Source organism: Varroa jacobsoni, unplaced genomic scaffold (assembly GCF_002532875.2).
Source record: "Varroa jacobsoni isolate VJ856 unplaced genomic scaffold, vjacob_1.0 scaffold_949, whole genome shotgun sequence".
In the NCBI taxonomy this organism is placed as follows: Eukaryota; Metazoa; Arthropoda; class Arachnida; order Mesostigmata; family Varroidae; genus Varroa; species Varroa jacobsoni.
This window is the reverse complement of record NW_019213851.1, coordinates 51258-71227: the sequence shown is the minus strand read 5'-3', so window position 1 is coordinate 71227 and position 19970 is coordinate 51258. Positions and strand designations below refer to the sequence as shown.

General features: G+C 39.7%; 1 protein-coding gene and 1 non-coding gene across 3 annotated transcripts in view; both read left to right on the top strand.

Annotated features, from left to right (window-relative positions):
* LOC111265255 (protein amalgam) overlaps positions 1–19970 on the top strand; it is a 152011-nt gene that overhangs the window by 85714 nt on the left and 46327 nt on the right. The window contains exon 4 of one of the 2 annotated variants that reach the window (XM_022841756.2): positions 14107–14281. In XM_022841756.2, coding sequence (XP_022697491.1) covers positions 14107–14281 — 175 coding nt within the window. Of the gene's footprint in view, positions 1–497; positions 831–14106; positions 14282–19970 lie in introns of those variants that run through there. The other variant, XM_022841757.2, reaches the window with a different exon arrangement.
* Positions 8524–8595, top strand: TRNAC-GCA (transfer RNA cysteine (anticodon GCA)). Its single transcript has one exon. It is a non-coding gene; the product is annotated as a tRNA-Cys (tRNA).

Here is a 19970-nt window from a genome sequence, read left to right as displayed (position 1 = left end):
TATAATTTTTTACTGGCTATAATTTTTTATTAATATAAATTGCTTTCGTAAAATAACTAACCGTAACTATCCTTTTGGGTCTAATAGTGAATAAACCACTCAATACACAATACTTAATTTTGCATGAAACATCTCTCTAGAATATAGTACAATTTAATATGAAGATTTAATATTAGCTAAACTTATTAATATATCATACTCATACGCATCTTGATAGTCGTTGGGGGTTCTTGTCTAAAATAATCATTCGTGACAGATGGGATTACTACGAAGCAGTAGGTTCTCGTTTTCACAAATGTCTGGGGGTCTTTACTTAGAAAGGCATGCCTCAAATGAAGACATCTCTTTCGTGTTTGATAAGCCCATGACCTCTAGATGGCGATGTCTTTCGAGACGGTCTGCTTCGATGAATCCATTTCTCATAACGCAGGGTAGTTTCGCATGAAATGAACGACTACCTTACATTGTTGTTTATGTTTTTACGAACATCTTTTCAGGCATAATGCTGCTAATTAGCCATGCCGTAAATAATATTTCCCTGTACACTATTTTATAAAACGAGTTTTCTGAGCATCGACGTGATTTATCAAACATTAGGTGATATTTCGATTGATGGCTAGGGATTAGAGCACTATACAAGTACACATGTACATACGTACAGAAAGTGTAACCCGACTACGCTTTTTGGGTGCATACATATACATCGGTAAAAAATGAGAATATATATTTTTGGCAAGCTAACCGGAAGATGTGTCCATGTATCGCAATATGTTGAAATACATTTTGGAAAATCATAATATAACAAAAATAAAATCTACCATTTGCCTTCTTTTTTGTCTGTTTTTTTTTTGGCATTTTTCTCAATTGCTGCATAACCAGCCCGTAAAATGAGCTATCCATATTATATCAGTAAGTGTCGAATATAACTAAAAAATGTCTTCTTTATATATGATGCCCAAGCGACCCTTAGCCTTCCGAGATTCACATAATATCTCCATGTAAAACACTTTTTGGTGTTTTATAATTCTAATTAGAGAACAATGGCCACATACCTCCACACAGGAAAAGCCGAATTAATATTAGTGTTATGGTTTTCAAGAGATGAAGTCGTAGTGATGAAATCGATCATTCACTCGTAATAGAATCATTTTAATATCAGTTTAGCATCACCATAACAACTACCACAAACCACAAACTATTTTCTGGGATAATGGGATTGCTTTAATTCTTGTAACAGACAATTTCTCTACGATGGCGTAGTTGGCTCCCATGATACGTATGAGCACGTATGAACGTGCTACATACATGGCAATAATATGCATTGACCATTACTAGGGTCATGTGTGAGCCTTCTTCGACTGGTTGGCCTTCCACTTATATTCTCGTTCTGCTACCGAATGGGTGACTGCTGCCTTACTCTTCCTTAGTTACCTCCTTAGATTCTGATGACTGATGAGGTGTTCCTCCTGGGGGACTCTTTACCCAAGTGACTTGCTTACAGCGACTTACCGGAAGTACTACGGGCACTCACAGCGCCCTGCCGAGGGGCAAACCGTCAAGCAGGCCTGACAACCACGTCGAGAGAGGAAGCTGATTCGTTGCTGTAAAGAACGCTAACGCAGACAGCGCCCTTCGGGAGATGAATATTCCCTTCGTCCGCTCGTGCTCACTGTACTGCGGCTCCCGGTCGCTTCCGCTGGCCTGGATGAGATGCAGCGTGCGGGCTCCGTGTTCGACTCCGGGTTTCAGGCCAGCAGAATCAGCAGCGTCGGTGGCATTGTTTTTGAACAATTCTTCGAGCCTGCTATCTTCTCTCTATCATCACAAAGGCCCTTTGGGACTTTGGTTTAACTAGCGATCGAGCCGAACTGTTATCCGTCGTTTCTATGAAGACGCGTCATCCAATATATGGAATATGCATATTCATGCGTGACCTGTGCAACATGTTTTCATTAGGATAGCTTACTATATATATACGAATATGTGTGTATATGCGTAATTTGAACCCAATGATCTCGATCGTCTCAGGCAATGTATCGCCCGAAAACATCTAAACCCAAAACATAAAATCCCATTTTAGGACCTTCCTTGAAAGTTCTTCTTCGTCTTTGTTTTTCTTTCCTGTCTGCTCAGCTCTCGATAGAAATGGGGAGGCATTTTAGAATGCGTTTCGCAGCGAGTTATCTAAATCGACTCTCACTTACCTAGTTACAGCTAAATGCTGAGCTAAGCTAAGCTTGCAAATATAGACTGTGGTTCACTACGGACTGGGGTCGCGGTTGAAAATGTTTTTGGTACCCACCTATGGTGGACTTGAAGGTTTTTTGCACGCACATATACACACACACACACACCCGGTGAACGCGAGGCGAGCCACATTAGACGACGCCGATTTATAAGAAAACCCTCATTTGAACCTCAAACGTTATTGTTTGAATGCTCGCTTAACGTAGAGAAAACACGCGTAAGCTATATCTTTCTGCTTGATAGATAATTTAGGTTTAGCATAGAAAATAAGTGCGCTAAAAATATCTGAGTATTGAAGAATATAAACTAGACAAAGTCCTGGTTTCTATTTTTGTTCTAAAATCTCACCTTGTCATACCTATACATATATGTATAGTAGAAAGGCGTGGTTATGCAATGCTGTGGAAAGGCAGGCTCATCAAACCGAATAAGTTTACAGGAAGGTAAAAAACAAATTACACTTGATAAAATTAAAAATGATAATTGCTGAGATGATCGCTTGCTCCCTTGCTGCAACCATCTTTTGCCACATGCCCACGTTACCCTTTGCAATATCATTTATATAACGCAATGCGCGATGCACAACGATAGAACTCCAATGTACAGGATGTTTTTTTTTTTTATTTGTAGTCCCTATCACCATACTACTGTCCATTCGAGCATTTTCAGTCCTGCTCTTTCACCATAATATGCATCGTACACGGTAGATAATAGCGGAAGAATAAATGACACAAAACTTGGTTCGAACACCACTTTTAGATAGGCTTCGTGTTATCAGAAGATGGCCTGCATTATAAGCTGTCAACTATTACGTTGCTATTCAGATGCCGAAAATGATCACACTGGACAAAAATTAATTCAACGCGGTGGCCGCAGGACCACAGCAAGAAACCTATTTGATCCATCTGCTCGTTTGCAACATTTAATAGTAGAAAGGTAAGGATACACAAATCTTATTAGAACCAAGTTAATGTTCTGCTAATATCTACAAAGTGGTAAAGTAAACGTGCACGTTACATATATGTATATTATAGCCTGAAATATGAAAATGCCATCCATATCACTGCCTTTCAAGGCCATCTCCGGCGGCGCCATGGCTCTACGTAGCGAGCAGTCATTCCTTTCAGGTGCTTCCCTACGCAGTTCTAGAGTAATATAACTCGAAAGTAACCTTTACGTTCGCGTTATGCCGATACACGACGTTCGTTCGTCTATCATGTGCGTTCCCCATTATACTCTGTTAGGTAGACACTGTTCGGATATACAGAATTCTTAATGCTAGATATCGTCCATGTTAGAATCGAGCATCAAATAGTCTTTAATCATAGAGAAAATGAATAGAGGACAAACATATAGCAAAAGTTTGCTTCATCGTTTCTGAGTCGTTCGAGAATTTCTATCATAACTTTACTCATCATACTGACCTGCATAGAAGCTCAGTAAAGAAAGATCTTTCTACTGGTTTTTCAAGTAATAATTAAATGCATACTCTTTATATTGTACAAACGGCTGCGTAAAAAGTTTGTGATTCTAGGTCGTTACGCCATAATAAATATAATGGTGAAGTTTAGCAGCGTTACTTTCGATACGTATTATTTAATGCATACGGCTCGGTTATCAGTGGAATCTACTGTTCGTTTGCGATGTTAACAAGAAGTTGATGTTGCGGGATGCTCAGAGGGGCTATATTGTTGTATCAAGCTGGATTTTCCTTTGCTTTTAGTAGATGAAGGCTTTCAGTGGGCCGCATGAGAATGCTAACAAGCCAGCTGTTGCGAAACTGAGTAATAGGCTAATAATGTTAACTTTCTTTTTTTGGTTCTTGAAAGCTTGTTACAAGATGCCCTACGGCTAAACTTAACTTGCCCTGTTGGCCGTCGCTAGCGCTGCGTGATACTTAAAAGCGACTGAATGTCCAAGTTCAATTTCATGGTACTACTTTGTTCGTCGGACGAGAAGGGTATTAAAAAAGATTTTCTGGACATTGGACAGTCGTCAAATAAAGAAAAACCTAATTTCTATTCATTTTTATCACGGGAAACTTGTTCTGTACTTACTTCGATTAGTTTTCTTACTGGTAACGACAGTATTAGTGCTCTCATCTGTTCTTGTGAGTGGATGCTGGAGGTGGCGTTAAAAGGGTCCTGTGTTAAGTTATCACCTGTGGTTTATATTGTATGCAGTGTTCTACCATAGATAGTTCGTAAATTCTATTCGAATTATTTAGATAAAATAAGAAATTGGATTAAGGTGATAACAGCTACACATATGCTATTTTGTCCCGAAAATCCCGAATTTTTCTGTAAACGGTCCGCTTCTATCTGTTCGTGCTCATGAAGGCTAAAAGACCAACAATATGTCCTGTCTATCGATGTCTAACAACATATTGACAACTGAGCCTGAAGCCTGATAATGTAACGACACTCACAGCTCCATACGTTTACCACTCTGTGTATTTCTATACGGTTGTACGTTAATATGCGTTGGCGCGCGAGATATAACAAAACCGATTATCTGAAAAGTGTTGACGCTTGTGGTCGCCATGTTAGCATCGACTATGGTCTGCCGCCATACATAACGGTAACCTTTGGGCATGCAACAAGAGAGTAAGTATGAATTGGCGCTCTTTTGTTCTGATTGTAGTTATCTGTACTATTTCCCAGTTCTGAATTAAGCCTGTACTCTCTATCTTTTCCCCTCTCCTTTGATCCCCTTCCTCTCTACCGTTTTTAAAGTCGCGCTTCGTCTCAACCAACATTAGCTCTCCATCACTACGAGCAGCGGCATTACCACAAGTAACGCAGCCATCATTTCCCACAAAGGTCACTACTCCCAAGTCTCTGTTGCCTAATAGTGAGATTTCCGTTAAAGAGATCAAGCCGTATTTGCCTTTGCTCTATCCATCCCATTCGTGCTCATAGTTGGACGACGGAAAGGCTATAGGTCTTCATTCCTGTTTAGTCTACCCCTCCCCCCTCCCCCCTTGTACACAACATCCGGCGACTTTACTCGCGCCCATAGGAGGCTCGACAACAGAGACAGGCAGGCAAGTGGGCGAGCGTTTGGTAAAGGAGCATCGAAAAAGCGTACGGGCTAAACGAGGACAGAAAGAATGAAAACGACACTAACGGAGACTACAAAAGACGGAAGAAATAGTGAATAGAGTGCTCACCTCACGACGCGCAGTTGTAGCAGCGGCGTCGATGCAGGCAGTGCCAGTTGTAGAGCAGGCACTGTCAAGTGTGAACGAATCTAAATAATGCTGTGCCCTCGAAGTTACGTCATTTTATTTTCAACTGAAGCTTGCGCCGCGGCGGCTCTTTCGCTATCCGCTGAGACCTCTGCGTCAAGGATAAAGGCAACGGCATGGAGACTGAAGCCGCGCGGGGATTGAAATCGCAAGGAACACAGTAGTTGGTCATACTGAACCCCTCAAAATTTCGAAGGAGTCGCCATTTGAAAGAAATATGCTAAGCTCGTTGAATACCTCCCTTTCCAAACGTTTTACTTATACACAGTAGCCGGTCGTACGTAGACTTCGTTGATCGGCTAGTAGCCCATCTTGACGAAAACGTTTGGGCCCTCAAGGGGCCTTGCTCTATTAGTGTTAGCACAGGCCTGCTTCTGCTACTTTTCTTCTTGCTCATATCGCTCAATGCAAAATACCGTTTTTCAATCAGGAAACTTGCATTGCTATGGCCCTGGTGCCTCTAGTCAGCGTGTGAACCGTGCGTGTTTATCCCAGAAGCTTAGGAGCGGCCCGTTGTGGGATTGGCGATTGAGCTTCTTACAGTTGCCCTCAATTCTTGACATGCTGCATTTTCATCTGCCGGTCAGTGCGCGAAAGCGAAGCGACCGCAGGAAGGCGAAGTGAGCCAGATTGCCACCTATGACGGCCCGTCCGCAGGAAGGAGCAGCCTGATCTTTCGTCCTTTTCGTCTTCTTTCGTATGCGCTTCTCGCTAACGCCCCTTATGGTAAATTTATCTCAAAACCTCTATCGCGACAGCTCCAGACGGTGGGGGATGTCAAATTTCATTCAGATTCATGTATCACGATGTTGTTCTTGAAGGAAATAATAATTTTCATAGAAATATGTCCTCCATAGATCATTTTCTTAACCGTAATAATGCATTCGGTGTAACGGTTGTTTAGCAACCTATTTTTTTTTCACAAGCAGTCTCTGGTTGACTTCAGTTGAAGATGTAGACACGCCTAATGTCTAATAAACTGCATGCAGATTTTGGTCCGGATATCACAATATTAAAACTATGAATCTCTTCGATACGTGTTGTGTGGTTTATCGCGTAGGCCAACATAATATAAACAGGTCCCGATTATACGGCAGCGAGCTATAGGTCAAATGTATAACTTTTTGTGCGCGAAACACTGGCCGCATTGTGAAGCTACACAGCAAGGACGAAACGCATTAAGCTATTAAGAGCTTTCTAGGTTAAATAGCAATTACAACAATCTAAAATGAACGTTGAATAAGTCACCGATTTGTTCTTTTTAAGCTTCCATATCTTTTTTTTCCATATGACTTACGAAAGATTAGTTTTATAGCTCTCACGCATTCATGCAGAGTTCCATTGAGGCCGCAAGTAATTAGAATAAAGAAGTTTTTGTTTCAATTGATTAATTTACTTAATATGGGACCACCGTCTTCACTGTTTTACCCTGGAAATCTTTAGCGGTTCCCGAAGATCGAATCTTAGCCGGACCTCTTCTTCTGCGCTCGCCAGCTATATCAAGTCTATTTTTTTCTTTGACTACTTTTCTATCTATTTTTTCTTACCTTCTACATCAAAGCAGACGACCGCAAAGAAGCGTTACAGCGTAATCCACTACCGTACGAGTTGATGTGCGTGCGGCTTTTCAGAAGTCCTTGAAACTCATCCCAGAATCTATCCAATATATGTAGACACACAAGGGGATGGTTCACCTTTTGGGCCGTTTACCTTATCCGGGACTAAGCTTGCCCATCTTTTATATCTTGCCTAACTCCGTCTCGATCCGAAGAGTTTTGCCGGGCTAGAATCCTCTTTAAACTATGTCAAGGAACGTATCACCACAGACACTACCACCATCACCGGCAAACCGTCGATTTTCCTGTGCGGTTTTTCCGATTTTCCGTTCAGCCGCCTCGACCTCGAGCCGTATCCCTGAATCTCCTACATAGAAGCTCACATACATACACGCAGCCGATTCCGCAGGAGATAAATGTAGCTCAGAATGTGTTCTACGGCGTGGCTCTACCTAGCTGGTGCCCATGGAGCTTAGCGAGCTTCCGCTCTTCTCAGATTTGCCGTTCAAAAATCGATATATTTGATCTCGGACAACCCTCGTCCACTTCCGTGTCTAGAGTTATTCCCTGCCTGGCCTTTTTTCGCTATCCTTGGCAAAATGTTTTTTCTTTCCGCGAACACATTTTGTCGTAAATTAAAGAAGAAGCGAGTCATTATAGAAGAACGAAGAGTTTATAGTTTTTCGGAAGTTTTTTATTTATACGCCAATCTTCTTCTCTCATCTCGAAGCGTGAAACCCGCACATGCTGTCTCTTTAAAAGGAACGTCAATAAAGAGGAAGTATAATCGATCTGTAATAGAACTGTTATTTAACTGTAGGATTTATCATATTTTCTTCTGTATGTTTCTCGCAATCAAGAGTGCAATAGAATCGCAATAAACTAACCAATTTTTTACTTCAATGAGGAGAGGTCCTTCAAAGGCCTGCCTCCAGTCAGATGCATGACCGCTACCTCCGACGACGCCCCATAAACGGCTATTATAGACCAATTCCATATAAACACATATTTTTACTTATAAAAGCAATAACGTTAAGGTACCCATTTATATAAGTATTCTGTCTAACTGAGATGTGAATACCGTTACCATCTAATTCATTTTGTGTACCTCAAACAACAAATCTGTCAGATTCAATAGCCATTTAAAAAGCTTATTGCCTTTTGTTCGGTCTAAATGATGGCGAATGATCATGGACAGGCACATATTCTATTAAAACTATTATGTGAACTATGAAAATTAGGTCCGAATCGTTGTTGTACTAGGCACAAGCTAAAGAGCCCTATTGGCTCCAGGGTATGTTTTCCTTTACTACACTCAAGCGTGATTTTATACAGTAGTTCTGATAGGTTGGTTTGTGTTATAAACTTTTATGAATCTATCTTTCTATTGCTCATGTGTACAATAGCTTTTTGATGTCAATTAGTGGTACCCGTAGAGTAACATGCGTGTTGAGCTTTTCGATGTGCCGTGGGGATATAGCTCAGTGGTAGAGCATTCGACTGCAGATCGAGAGGTCCCCGGTTCAAACCCGGGTGTCCCCTCAGATTCTTTTCTTTACAAAATACATTTTTCTTTTAAAAACAATAACTGTATTGGTATGTGGTTTTTATTTATAGTGCGTGTCGTTGGCGGAGCATTTCTGCAGTCTCATCATAACATCATTTATGACTCGTTTATGAATCATGTAGCCATTCTGCAAAAATAAAATGTATTGTTCAAGTCGAACGTTTTATACTATTGATTGTACTAGTGGTAGAGATACAATGTTACTAATAAACAAAACTTGATTAGTACTGTTAGCACTTTATTACTTCTTTACGATTAAATTATGAAATATTTGGCATGGCTCTTCTTCGTCGAAAAATCGTCGAAAATTCATCGTAAAACGTACGCTTTATTATGAATATATCGCCTATATTGCTATGCCGGAACACGTTATTCGCGTTGAGCTGTTTGACTGTATTGCAGCTAATACTTGTTATATTAATCAGATAATTCACAGACTGTATACATACATATATATATATATATATAATAAGTTTGACCGCAAATGAGTAATGGCCTTTTTACACGCTTAGGAAACAGGTCAGTATATATTCAGTATTACACACGCATTCATATAATATAGTATAGAAGAAATACGGAGATGCGATATAAAGCCCAATAACTGTATATTTGCAGTGTGCAGTTATTGGGCTCAGTTACTGGGCGGTTAAAAGGACGCTCGTTGAACGTCGAAGGATAACAGTCGAAGAATACGGATAATTAGTGTCAGTCGCCAATGATGTCTGAATGGTCCGTATCGTTGTTTCCTGCGTATTACGTTTTTGGTGTCTTTCCATCCACACAGCGGCGCCGCTGACTACTTATCTAGTGATTGCTTATTCTACAGATCCGACCCTCAGAAACCGTCGATTTTCAGAAATATGACGGTTCATCGTCTACTCCATTAATTGAACAGGAAGCTTGTAACTTTTCTTTAAGTTGCTCGATTTAGCCAGTGCAAGATCTGTAAAGACTTAAAAGATATGCTTGAAAATGTTTTTATGAAAATCGACTTTTTTTGTTTAATAATCACTAGAAACCACTACTAAGCCCATGAGACGTACAAGCGCTCTCGCTTTTTTACACTATTTGAAAACTTACTGTTTATACAGAGCTTTTAGCAGAAGAATATGTAGTAGGTCGTCAAAAGTAGAAATTCGTTAAATGTAGCTCAAGATTTCTACGGATGCTATTATTAGGGGTAGTTTCTTAATTTTAATTAAAGTATACACTCGCACTTATTCTAACAGAGTATGCCCTTTTCATGTCCCAGTTCTTCGTTTTTTTGAAATTTACTCTGCTTTTATAACGAACCGGACCAATTTACATAGCAGAGGCTCCAGTTTTATGGTAACACAAATTATGATGAAATGTTGCATTTAACATTGTTAGTGGCACATGTTTGCGGTCAAAGCATGAGCTAACTTAAGGTATAAATTCTTTTCGCTGCTCCTTTCTATAGAATCTGCTCGTGTCAGGGGCCTATACCATGTATTGGGATACACCGATGCTGCTAGCATATCTACCATATTGCCCTAAAGATATCTGTTATTACAAAAATTTGAAAGCTAGCAAAAAGTGATTTTTTACAAAATGATTCATTTGAATTGCGCTATATATTTTATCTCAAAACAAAGACATCTTACGGTTTTTCGAGACTTCGCGTGTGTCCACACTAGCACATATAGTTCAAATCCGCCCAAATTTAAATTAACCGGCCACAGTTTAACATATAGTAACGACGCAACAAAAGGAAACCTCATTTATCATTATTTATTATGAATAGATTCAGGGTGGTATGTTTAGATTGAGAAGAACTTCGACGAGCCGCTTGTCGTAACGGGCATGCGCTTCTCTATTGCTCCTCGTACCGGATGAAAGTCAATTCTCTTTAGAACAAAGCAGCAAATTCATGATGGTAGGAAACAGGACGTCGTTTTCGTAATTTCAACGGAGATCAATTATTATCCAATCTTTCTGCGTTGGTTAAACACTCGCCATGATTGAAAACTTTTTTGTTTAGCTTGAACGCGATGGCTAACATTATTTTTCATGCGGCTTTTGAAAAATTCGGGGAAAACATTATGCAAACCGATCAATCCTATGCTCTGTCTCTTCCTATGCTAGATTTAATCGAAATGGCTTGAAAAAGCATTTTCGATACAAAAATCAGCGGTTACATCAGAGAGGATAATATCTCTTGTGAGTTAGGTTGTCCAGATTAGCTTTAACAGTTAGTCCTTCGAAATTTAGAAATTTTTCAAAATTTTTTGCAGCTTTTGAACTTTATGTCTGATTTTAGCCTTGCGCTTTCACAGATCTGGCCTGCCATCAGTTCGAAATTGAATACCATTAAAATTTCTTGTATGTAGTGTATCTGAGGGATATTTCAGCAAATTTACAACTATAAGTGTCGCTTGACGCGCGCTTACTATTCAAAGTAACCTGAGGACTAGTTAGTGGTTTAGTGTGTACGCTAAATAAACGTGAGCAGGAATGACATACCTAGCACGTTCAAATGTTGTTGAAATGTCTGTTTACAGATACAGCCTTAAAAATTATATAAATATATATATGCCTTTTTATTGAAGAAGTTTCTGTATTTGTAACTTAACGGACGTATCCTAAAAATTAGAATACTTAGTTCTTTAACTATTTTATTTTTTAGAACCTATAAATATATAAAAAAAAAAATAGTATCTATTAATAAAAATTTATTAATGTCGAAATTACCTCTGCTAATAAAAAGTTTAATTGAAATTAGCACGTTTTTTGCACACAAATCTCTCTTAAAATCCCATTGTCGTAACTTGATTAAAAAAGTTTAGAAGGTATTTTTCATTTTAGTTTGCAGTAACAATAAAACAAGTTTATCGTTTTCCTTATATGATATATGACTAATAATAATACTAACCTAGCTCGAAGCTCGAGACTTTTACTTGTTCTGAGTTGCGACGAGGTGCTACGTGATTACCATTTTGTATGCGATGACTCCAGTCTCTCCAGTGTAGAACTTGTAAAATATTACGTTATGACAAGCAGTTTAGAAACATAAAACCTAGATCAACAATTAAACTTTGATCGCACAAGGTAACTGGACAATGTCTTCTCCGATGAACTTGTTTTTAAAGGGAATCTCCTGTTAAAGCACGCTTGTCTTAGAAATACAAGATATAGTCCATATAGAGTTCAGTTTTTTAGTCAGTATATTTAAAAAAGGACACCTTTTGTCCGACTTTAGTTTCAACAATATATATATATATATATATATATAATTGAGGAAATTCGCTCTATTAATAAATACATGATATTAAAAAAGAGAAGTTTCTGCAATGCTGGGGTTCGTGAAATACTTTAACTAAATAGATGAGGACTTGCCGTGTTTTTAATTTAGCTAAAAGCATTGCCTATGATATACTGCACAATAGGTGTAACTGAATAAATAAACAAATTTAGCATCAATTGTAAAAAATACGACAGCAGATAAGAACTAAATACATATTTGCAGCTACATCAGAGCTAGTTCGATAATTATTCAAAACAGTTTTATTGATAAAAATAAATTGCTGATTCCGGAGGTCGTCTATTAAAGTTACATGCGCTGTGAAAAGTGTGAATTTGCCTGTATCACAGAATTTGTTTGTATCACAGAAAACAAATTCAAATAATGGGAAAAACGAGGCCAATGAGTATTACTTTCTTAATACTGTTTGACTGTGTGACTGAACCACGCTGCTTAAAATAGATTTTTCTGTTCATCATTAAAAACATTTTTCTTTTGTTTAATAAGTAATCTGTCCTATACACAACAGCTTTAATTTGAATTTGGCTACATATTTACGCAACGGGGATATAATACAACACACAAAAAAATGTAGTGAGGCAGGGCTCTGTGTTTGATCTGACAACCCCGCATGTGCCAAATAAAAATACCGTCAATTTAGCATTTTTGTAAACGAAATGTGTCAATCGTTTGGTTTTGTTTGAATTAAAGAATGCCCGACGAGATTTCAAAGTGCGAACTTATACACTTAAATTAATGTTCTACAATCACCGGCGCAGTGAAACAGCGAACTAGTAATTTCGTGTGGTATGCCCCAAAGTAACATTCTTTAAATTTAGACGGGGGAATAAAATTATTTAACGATCCACGTAAACTATCCTAATTAAATCCTATTGTACGCGAAATGTCATTTAAGAGTAACGATTAGATACTTGGCCCATGTTGAGCTGATAAGATAAAACAAGCTCTTTGAGCACTGAAATAAGCTTTACTAGCGTTCACGCAGAAATTACTAGTGAAATCTTATACCATCTTTTTCAATCCCTTACTGTCTGCCACTTGGGACACAGATGTTACAATTCTTCATTTGGATTTTATCGAAACTTAATAAATCATGATAAATAAGCCACTGTTAACTGTAAGATACACAAGTTTTTACAAAAACTACTGAATGGTTAGTCATAGGATACAATATTGTGTCCTGTAACCACGGTTATTCTTGACTATTGCTTTAACTATTTTATATTATATATCATTTCAAATAACACAAATCTGTCTTTGCACGGCCTGCCCCTTGCGGTATCAGGTAACTAAACCTGATCAAAACACTTCGACAGGAGCCTCGCGTGCTTTCCACGTGTTTGACCAAGGGCGCCCCCTACATCCTACGGAAGGAGTCTATCCTCATCACAGAAGCGGCGGGAGGTTCAAGCAAGGATTTTTGGCGCCTCTAGCGGCTACTCCTGAAACTAATACGCCGCTGTGCAGTCTCGTGCTTTCAGTATTGTGTTAGCCACTGAGGAAAGCACCGATGTAGATCATTTGTCTAGCAGATGTTATCGGAACATATCATTTTGATACCTTATAGCTTTTGAACAAAACATATCATCGCAAACTTCTAGTTCCCCATGATCGTGTCATTCATCTGTCCTTAGCTGAGACGCTATTGTAACATCCGTACAACTTGAAATAACTTTTGCTTTGCGAGTTAACGTTGTTATTTGTGGCAAGGCGAACGTCTGGTATGCGCGCATGGGAACTTTAATATCAAACTGTACAAGCATGTAATAAACTTTTTGTTGCTGATGTCAATTGAACAGCTCCGATGTACTGCCAATTGTTTTGCAAGAAAGCGATCCGGATCAAATGAGCTAGACAATAACTGTGGTGTTCCAAAACTTTGTGGTGGATCTGATAACTGTCTCCGCAAGCCCGTTCGTCAAAGTTTATACTGAACAAAATAATATATCACGTTCAACAAACTCTGGTCGTTCGTGGCAATCGTGCGATACTTAAATAAACGCGTAATATACAGGGTGCACTTTCTTACATTCTGTACTTTTAAACAAAGTGAAGACGTATACCAGTGAGTTAGTGTGAGACCCACTGTGAACGGCTGGGCTACAGTGAAGCAGCTTTTGTTGTGTCCTGTCGTTAGCGTTATCGCCTTTGTGAGTAAAATTGGCGCTGTCACTTACGGCCTTTGTTGCAAATTCTGTTGCAGCTGAAGAATATCAAGCCATCGCTTTCGCACTCATATCTCTCCATAAACGCTACCCAAGATGCGCAGTACGCCTGCGAAGCGTCAAATCGAATCGGACCCAACCATACGTTAGTTTCGCAACGTAAAATTTATCACATCTTCGTGCCCGCTACTACGAGACCGACTACCACCACAGGTAAGTGGCGTCCCAATTCTACGTTTTAGATATCTACAACATAGACGATTAGGATAAACTTATACTCACCTACAACCACCTTAGGTTCACGGTATATGTATTCTAGCAGGTTTATGTCGTGGCCGATAAAACAACATAGCTTCTGTCTATGAAGCAAGAGACCCTTGCTTTAATAACACAATAAGATTACCCTCTTTATTTTTTTTATAAGTGCAAAAATGAGAGATGTTATGTTCTTGCTAGATGATTGTTACGCTTTTTTTTTTTTATTATTATGTCTCAACTTTATTTTACTAGTAGAGTAAATCATTTTCTAGATTATATTACTGTATGAATTGCAAATACGCATCTTTTGTTTGTCGCAGTAGTACAATATCCGTCAATTAATAAAAGCCATTTTAGGCAAAAGCGTTTCCAAAATAGCATTCCTTACCTAGAGCTGTTAACGGCCCATAAGTCTTATCTCCACAGATTTAGGATAAATGTCTAGGTAAACCTACAAACATTGCGCGAACAGTGAATGGTTTTCCTCAGACCCTTCAATCAACGGTAAAGACGCAGTAGTAGTTAGTTTGCAGTCTGAGGAAACTTTTTGTCATGAAAGAATTTGCATGTGAGGTGATTCCAATGTCCTTTTATCAATCCGCAATATCAGTTGTGATCGCACAGCCTTCACCATCAAGTTGATCCTCAGTATCGTTCAAAAATACGGATATAGAGGTAGTGGAATAAGTGGGGGCTGACGAGGCGTCCGTCAGGCTGTCAACTAAGTAGGAGGTCACAACCAGTAGGGAATTGGCCGCCGTGGTAGTACCAACGGTAGTTGTGGACATATTTTCATTCATTTAGATTTGTGCCACGTCCGCTTGCCGGGCAGTGCTGTCAGTGTTAATGGTGGTTGAAGCGAGCAGGGACAACGGATCTAGGGTGAATTCGATCGGAGGCAAACGGTGGAGACTGTCGCCCCATCAATGCCCCCTTACCAAATTTGGTCTATGAACTAGAAGTGGTAAAGGCATCCAGTTTTGCGTGTAAGGAAGGTGATATTAATGCTGATTACACTATGTGGTTACACGGGTGAAATCAGCCAATACAGCATTCAGGCCTATGACACGCGTTCCTCATCCGAGTACGTTCGCACTCGCGCCATTCGTAGAACCATATACGCAGCTGCACGGACTTCTATAACGGGAGTAGTAGCATGACTTTTCGAAATAGGCAACGCACGGAAGGAGGGTTACATTGAAACCGTGGATGGCGGAGTGTCGCAGAAGTGAATCTTCTATGTTATGGCCTTTGGCAACGATAAAACGGAACTATGGCGTCGCCTATAGGACAGTAGTAAAGTGGCTGGGGGGCTCAAAGGTTTAACACGGTGTTTTTGGATAAACAGAGCGATTAGAGGAAGTGAAACAACGCCAGCTGAGTCCTAATAATCTCTCTGTAGCAGTGGTCGCAGTTCGGCCTCTCATTCGCGTCCGACAATTGCACACCTAAAACTTTGCTACTGGACTGGATTACCACCGGATCGCAGGAATGACATGAACAAAGAGACGATGAGGTTCATTACGACGGCTTAGCAGCCACGCAATAGGATGAAATTGAGGCTCGGTCGATGTCTGTTTGCTTACGTAAGTATCGTTGCACTCGCCGTCACCTTACTGTCGCAGCTGCGTCGTCATGTGACGTTGATCATTAGATTGTTCTATGCTAATCCTGGAACTACTACTCTGTCTGATACAATGATTTATAGCGGACTTTATGGAGATGACGTTTTGGGATGCCGGCGAACAGACGATATGCTACAACCCTATTAAGGTGGTCAGGAAGATATCTTACACAGCCACATTGTTTCGCGTCGAGAACAACGAGTACATAACAGCGTCACACTGTGAAGCCGTAGATGTTGCTGTGATTGTAAATTTGCATACGTCTTCCTACCTATAGAGAGAAGACTTACACAATTATGTTTAGCAATAGAAACAAAGCACAATAATTGCTCAAAACTAGGTAATAGTTGTTTAGGGAACTCCGGTATGAGTATGGAATATACTGGAACGGCTCACACTTTTAGGAACTTGCTCTTCCCTCGAGCACCTTTGTCCTTATGCGTTTACTTCAATAATTGGTCCGCGCGGAACCTTGCCCTTGCTTGAACAGCCTGCTTTAGCGAGCTGAAGTAATTTAGCCTGATGTTACGAGCGCTACTCTGTGAAGGCAGACAACCTTTATTCATTGTTTTTGTTATTGTCGTATTTTTCGATAGGCGACTGCACTGTTCGACCTATGTACATATGTAAAGATGTTAATGTGCCAAGATAATGTGTTGTCATTCTTGAACAAAGATTAGTCGCAATATGATGACCGATGTACGCTTGTATGAGGACGTATAGGAAGCATATTTGCTTAGCCAAGTCGTAAAGACGATTGGCTTTTTACGGTTCCACAAAATAGCCTACAGATAGACATGCGAACAATCGTAGTGACAATGGTGGTAAATCAGATCTAAATCATTTAGATGTTATCTTTTATTAAAAATGTAAATGATTGCGCGTGCGCATCTTTTTGCACTTGATGACGATATGACAGTATGGCTTCTGTTTCGGATGGTCTCCGCCTCGTTCCAAATTTGTTCCTTTCAAAATCAACTTCAGTTTTTCTCGTCTGGCCGTATAGCACCGCATCGACCAGTCCACCATCACTACATGAAACCTTTCTCGCGACCGTTCTACACGTCCCGCTTTCTTCAGAGCCTGAACAACGCCCTAGCAGTCTGTTTTCGGCGTTAAAAAGTCAAATAGTTCTGACAAATGTATCGTGTAGCGGAACAATGAAATTTACATTTAGTGAATCGCGATAAAGGCGAAGTAGATTACATGAAAAGAAACCTATGGTTCTTACATCGAGAAAGCTTGTGTTGCCGTGTGTTGTACAATCCAATTCTGCGAAGGTGGAAAAGATTGCACTGGCGGTCTTCTGCTCTTGCTCTCGGTATACTCCGCTCGTATTCTGGGATTGCGAATCTCATATTTCTACATGTCATGAGCGCAAAACGACTCAAACTTCAAAATACGGGTCTCCGAGGGTACGGAGCTGGGGTGGTGCAAGGCTGGAAAATGTTTGCCGCCGAATTTTGGCTCAGTAGGTTCTGTTGCTTCCTATTATCATAACCAAAAGATAGAAGGGTCGATTGTGGTTGAATTGTTAATACATGCAATCTGGAAAATATCTATGCCCCGACAAAATAAAAGGTAGACATCTGATGTTTTTCAGTGAGTCTCAACAAGCCGTTTCGCAGACTGGTTTATTCGAGGCAGTTTCTTTAATACTACTTTACAAGCGCCAGCCCATTGTTGAAACACAGATGCATACAAAACTTCACACTCCGTTGTACCAATTTTAGATATACAAGGTACAAGTTATGTATAGGTTTTTGACACGGAAAAGAAATATCAGCTGTCAATTAAGTCGTCCAGATAAACTTTAATACGTAGTCATTTAAACATTTTTAGCCTTTTTGAACTTTTTGGTTATTTTGAGCCCTTTCATTTTTGGGTACTTTGGCCGGTTGTCAGCTTAATTGATTTCATTATATTTATCTTCAATTCAAATGTTGATTTTTTCGTATTTATACCTACCAGTATCGCTTGATGCATGCTTACTACACGGAGCTTTTTGCGAATAGAGAAAGGAATTGCTTCAGATGAACTATTTGGCGGTTTAGGATCCGAAGCTTAGCCACAATCGTGATGAACAGTAGCTATGATGGATGAATATAATCGTCAGGGATAACGCTTTTAGCATATGGAAAATTTCCTTAAATTATCCGTTATATCCGATCGGATGCTCTTGACGTGTTATCTAATGATCTGTATATACACACATAAATATATAGGAAAATTCAAAAAATACTATTATGTTACTTATAATTGCAGTTGTTACCATTTAATTAACCACTTTTATTTCTAATCCGCTGTACAGTTTTTGCAAAAACTGGTTGTTTCCTGCATACTAAATTCCCTCTATGGTGCTTCCATAGAAACAATTGCAGGACGATCAGGGTATATATCTGACAACGTGAACAGATATGTATGAAGTATATTACCAGTGTTTGTGCATTAGGCTATTACACCTAGCAGGGCAATTTTCATGGTACTTCCCGTTAAAACGTTCATAACCCTGGAACCGCATCAGCCGCAACATTTGAGAAGGGTCGTCTCAGACACGATTTACTGCCAGAGACATAATTGTTGACTACAGTGGTAATCTGAGAATCCCATATCCGTTATGAGCTATTCCCTAGTGGTTTGGAGCTCGGAGTGAGTCGGATGCCTCTTACGCCTCTAGGTACATTCAGACTAAGATACGCCAATGGGTGCTGTTTCACTGAATAAGCGTTATTATTTCGTCTATTCGAGATTGTTATGGTTGGAAACCGTCTTGAGGCTATGTCTAAGATGTATAATTAAATACATTCCGATATAAACACGCGTTGCTTTCGTCCAACTATTTATAGATTTAAAAAATAGTCAAGCTACTCTTCGAAATCGGTATAAATAATCTAAACTTCATTGCCCCTATAGCTGACTGTTTATCCTCGCCATTTTAAACGGCCTGATAGTTCCCAATCTAACGTTTCAGGAAATCACATGTCGCAACATCTCACTTTGCCCTATTCGCTCAGGATATCTGAAAGAATATTGTGTCATGTTTTCTACGTAGCTAGGTCCGCACGGGCAGGCCTGGTTTACATCCAAAGCCTTCCGTGCCTGTTAGTTACTCATAGAAGCTACTTCTCATCCACTTGCCTCAACATTCCTTGGAGATTCAGCTCATGATCATACGCGAAGCCGTAATCAGTTCCTAACCAGCTTCTCCTCACACTCGCCTTTGAGGCATAATAATGCACAAACGTGTAATAGACTGTTGTGGGAAGCAACTCACAGAACTTATATATAAGAATTCCTCTGTTTTACCCTAATGATACATGCGAAGATAGATTTACCATTTAGGCTAGTGCCGTTCGCGACTTTTGGTTGTACACTGCAAGTAACTTATTTCTAACTTTCTTGTTACGAGATTACGAACACAAACGACCTGTGAAATGTTGTTGCTTATTTAGAATCATCTGTTTTTTTTTTGTGGTTATCAATAAGCCTTTTCGAATTATCTAATGTGATAGTGACTGGTCTCCTCGAAACTATTGTATTCTCGCCAGTATGTTGTCGATGAATGATACGATCTATTAAGTGGTGCCATTATTTTTTGTAGTCGGTAATAAGAAATTTAAGATAAAGCGCAGTCTGCTCAAGCGAGAGTTCACCATACTAGAAATCCTGCAGGCCCTCCAGAACTTGCAGGACAACAAAGCAGCGGGTCCAGACGGCGTCCACAATGGACGCCTCAAGAATACTCTCGTTCTGGTCCGTTGCTGGACTGCATTGTTTAATGCGTCCCTGCGTGCTGGTACGCTGCCGGCTCACTGTAAAGACTCTTCTCTATTGGTGATTCCCAAAGGCAAAGATGAACCAAATATCATAATGTGAGATCTCAAAGAGCCTATACTACAAAGTATTCGTTCTTATTTTCACCAAGAGTCTATTTGTCTTCCTAGGAAGCAGGGAAGCTCTACTCAAGGAACGACATGGATTTCGGAAAAAGCGCTCGACAGAAACAACGTGCAGTGTTC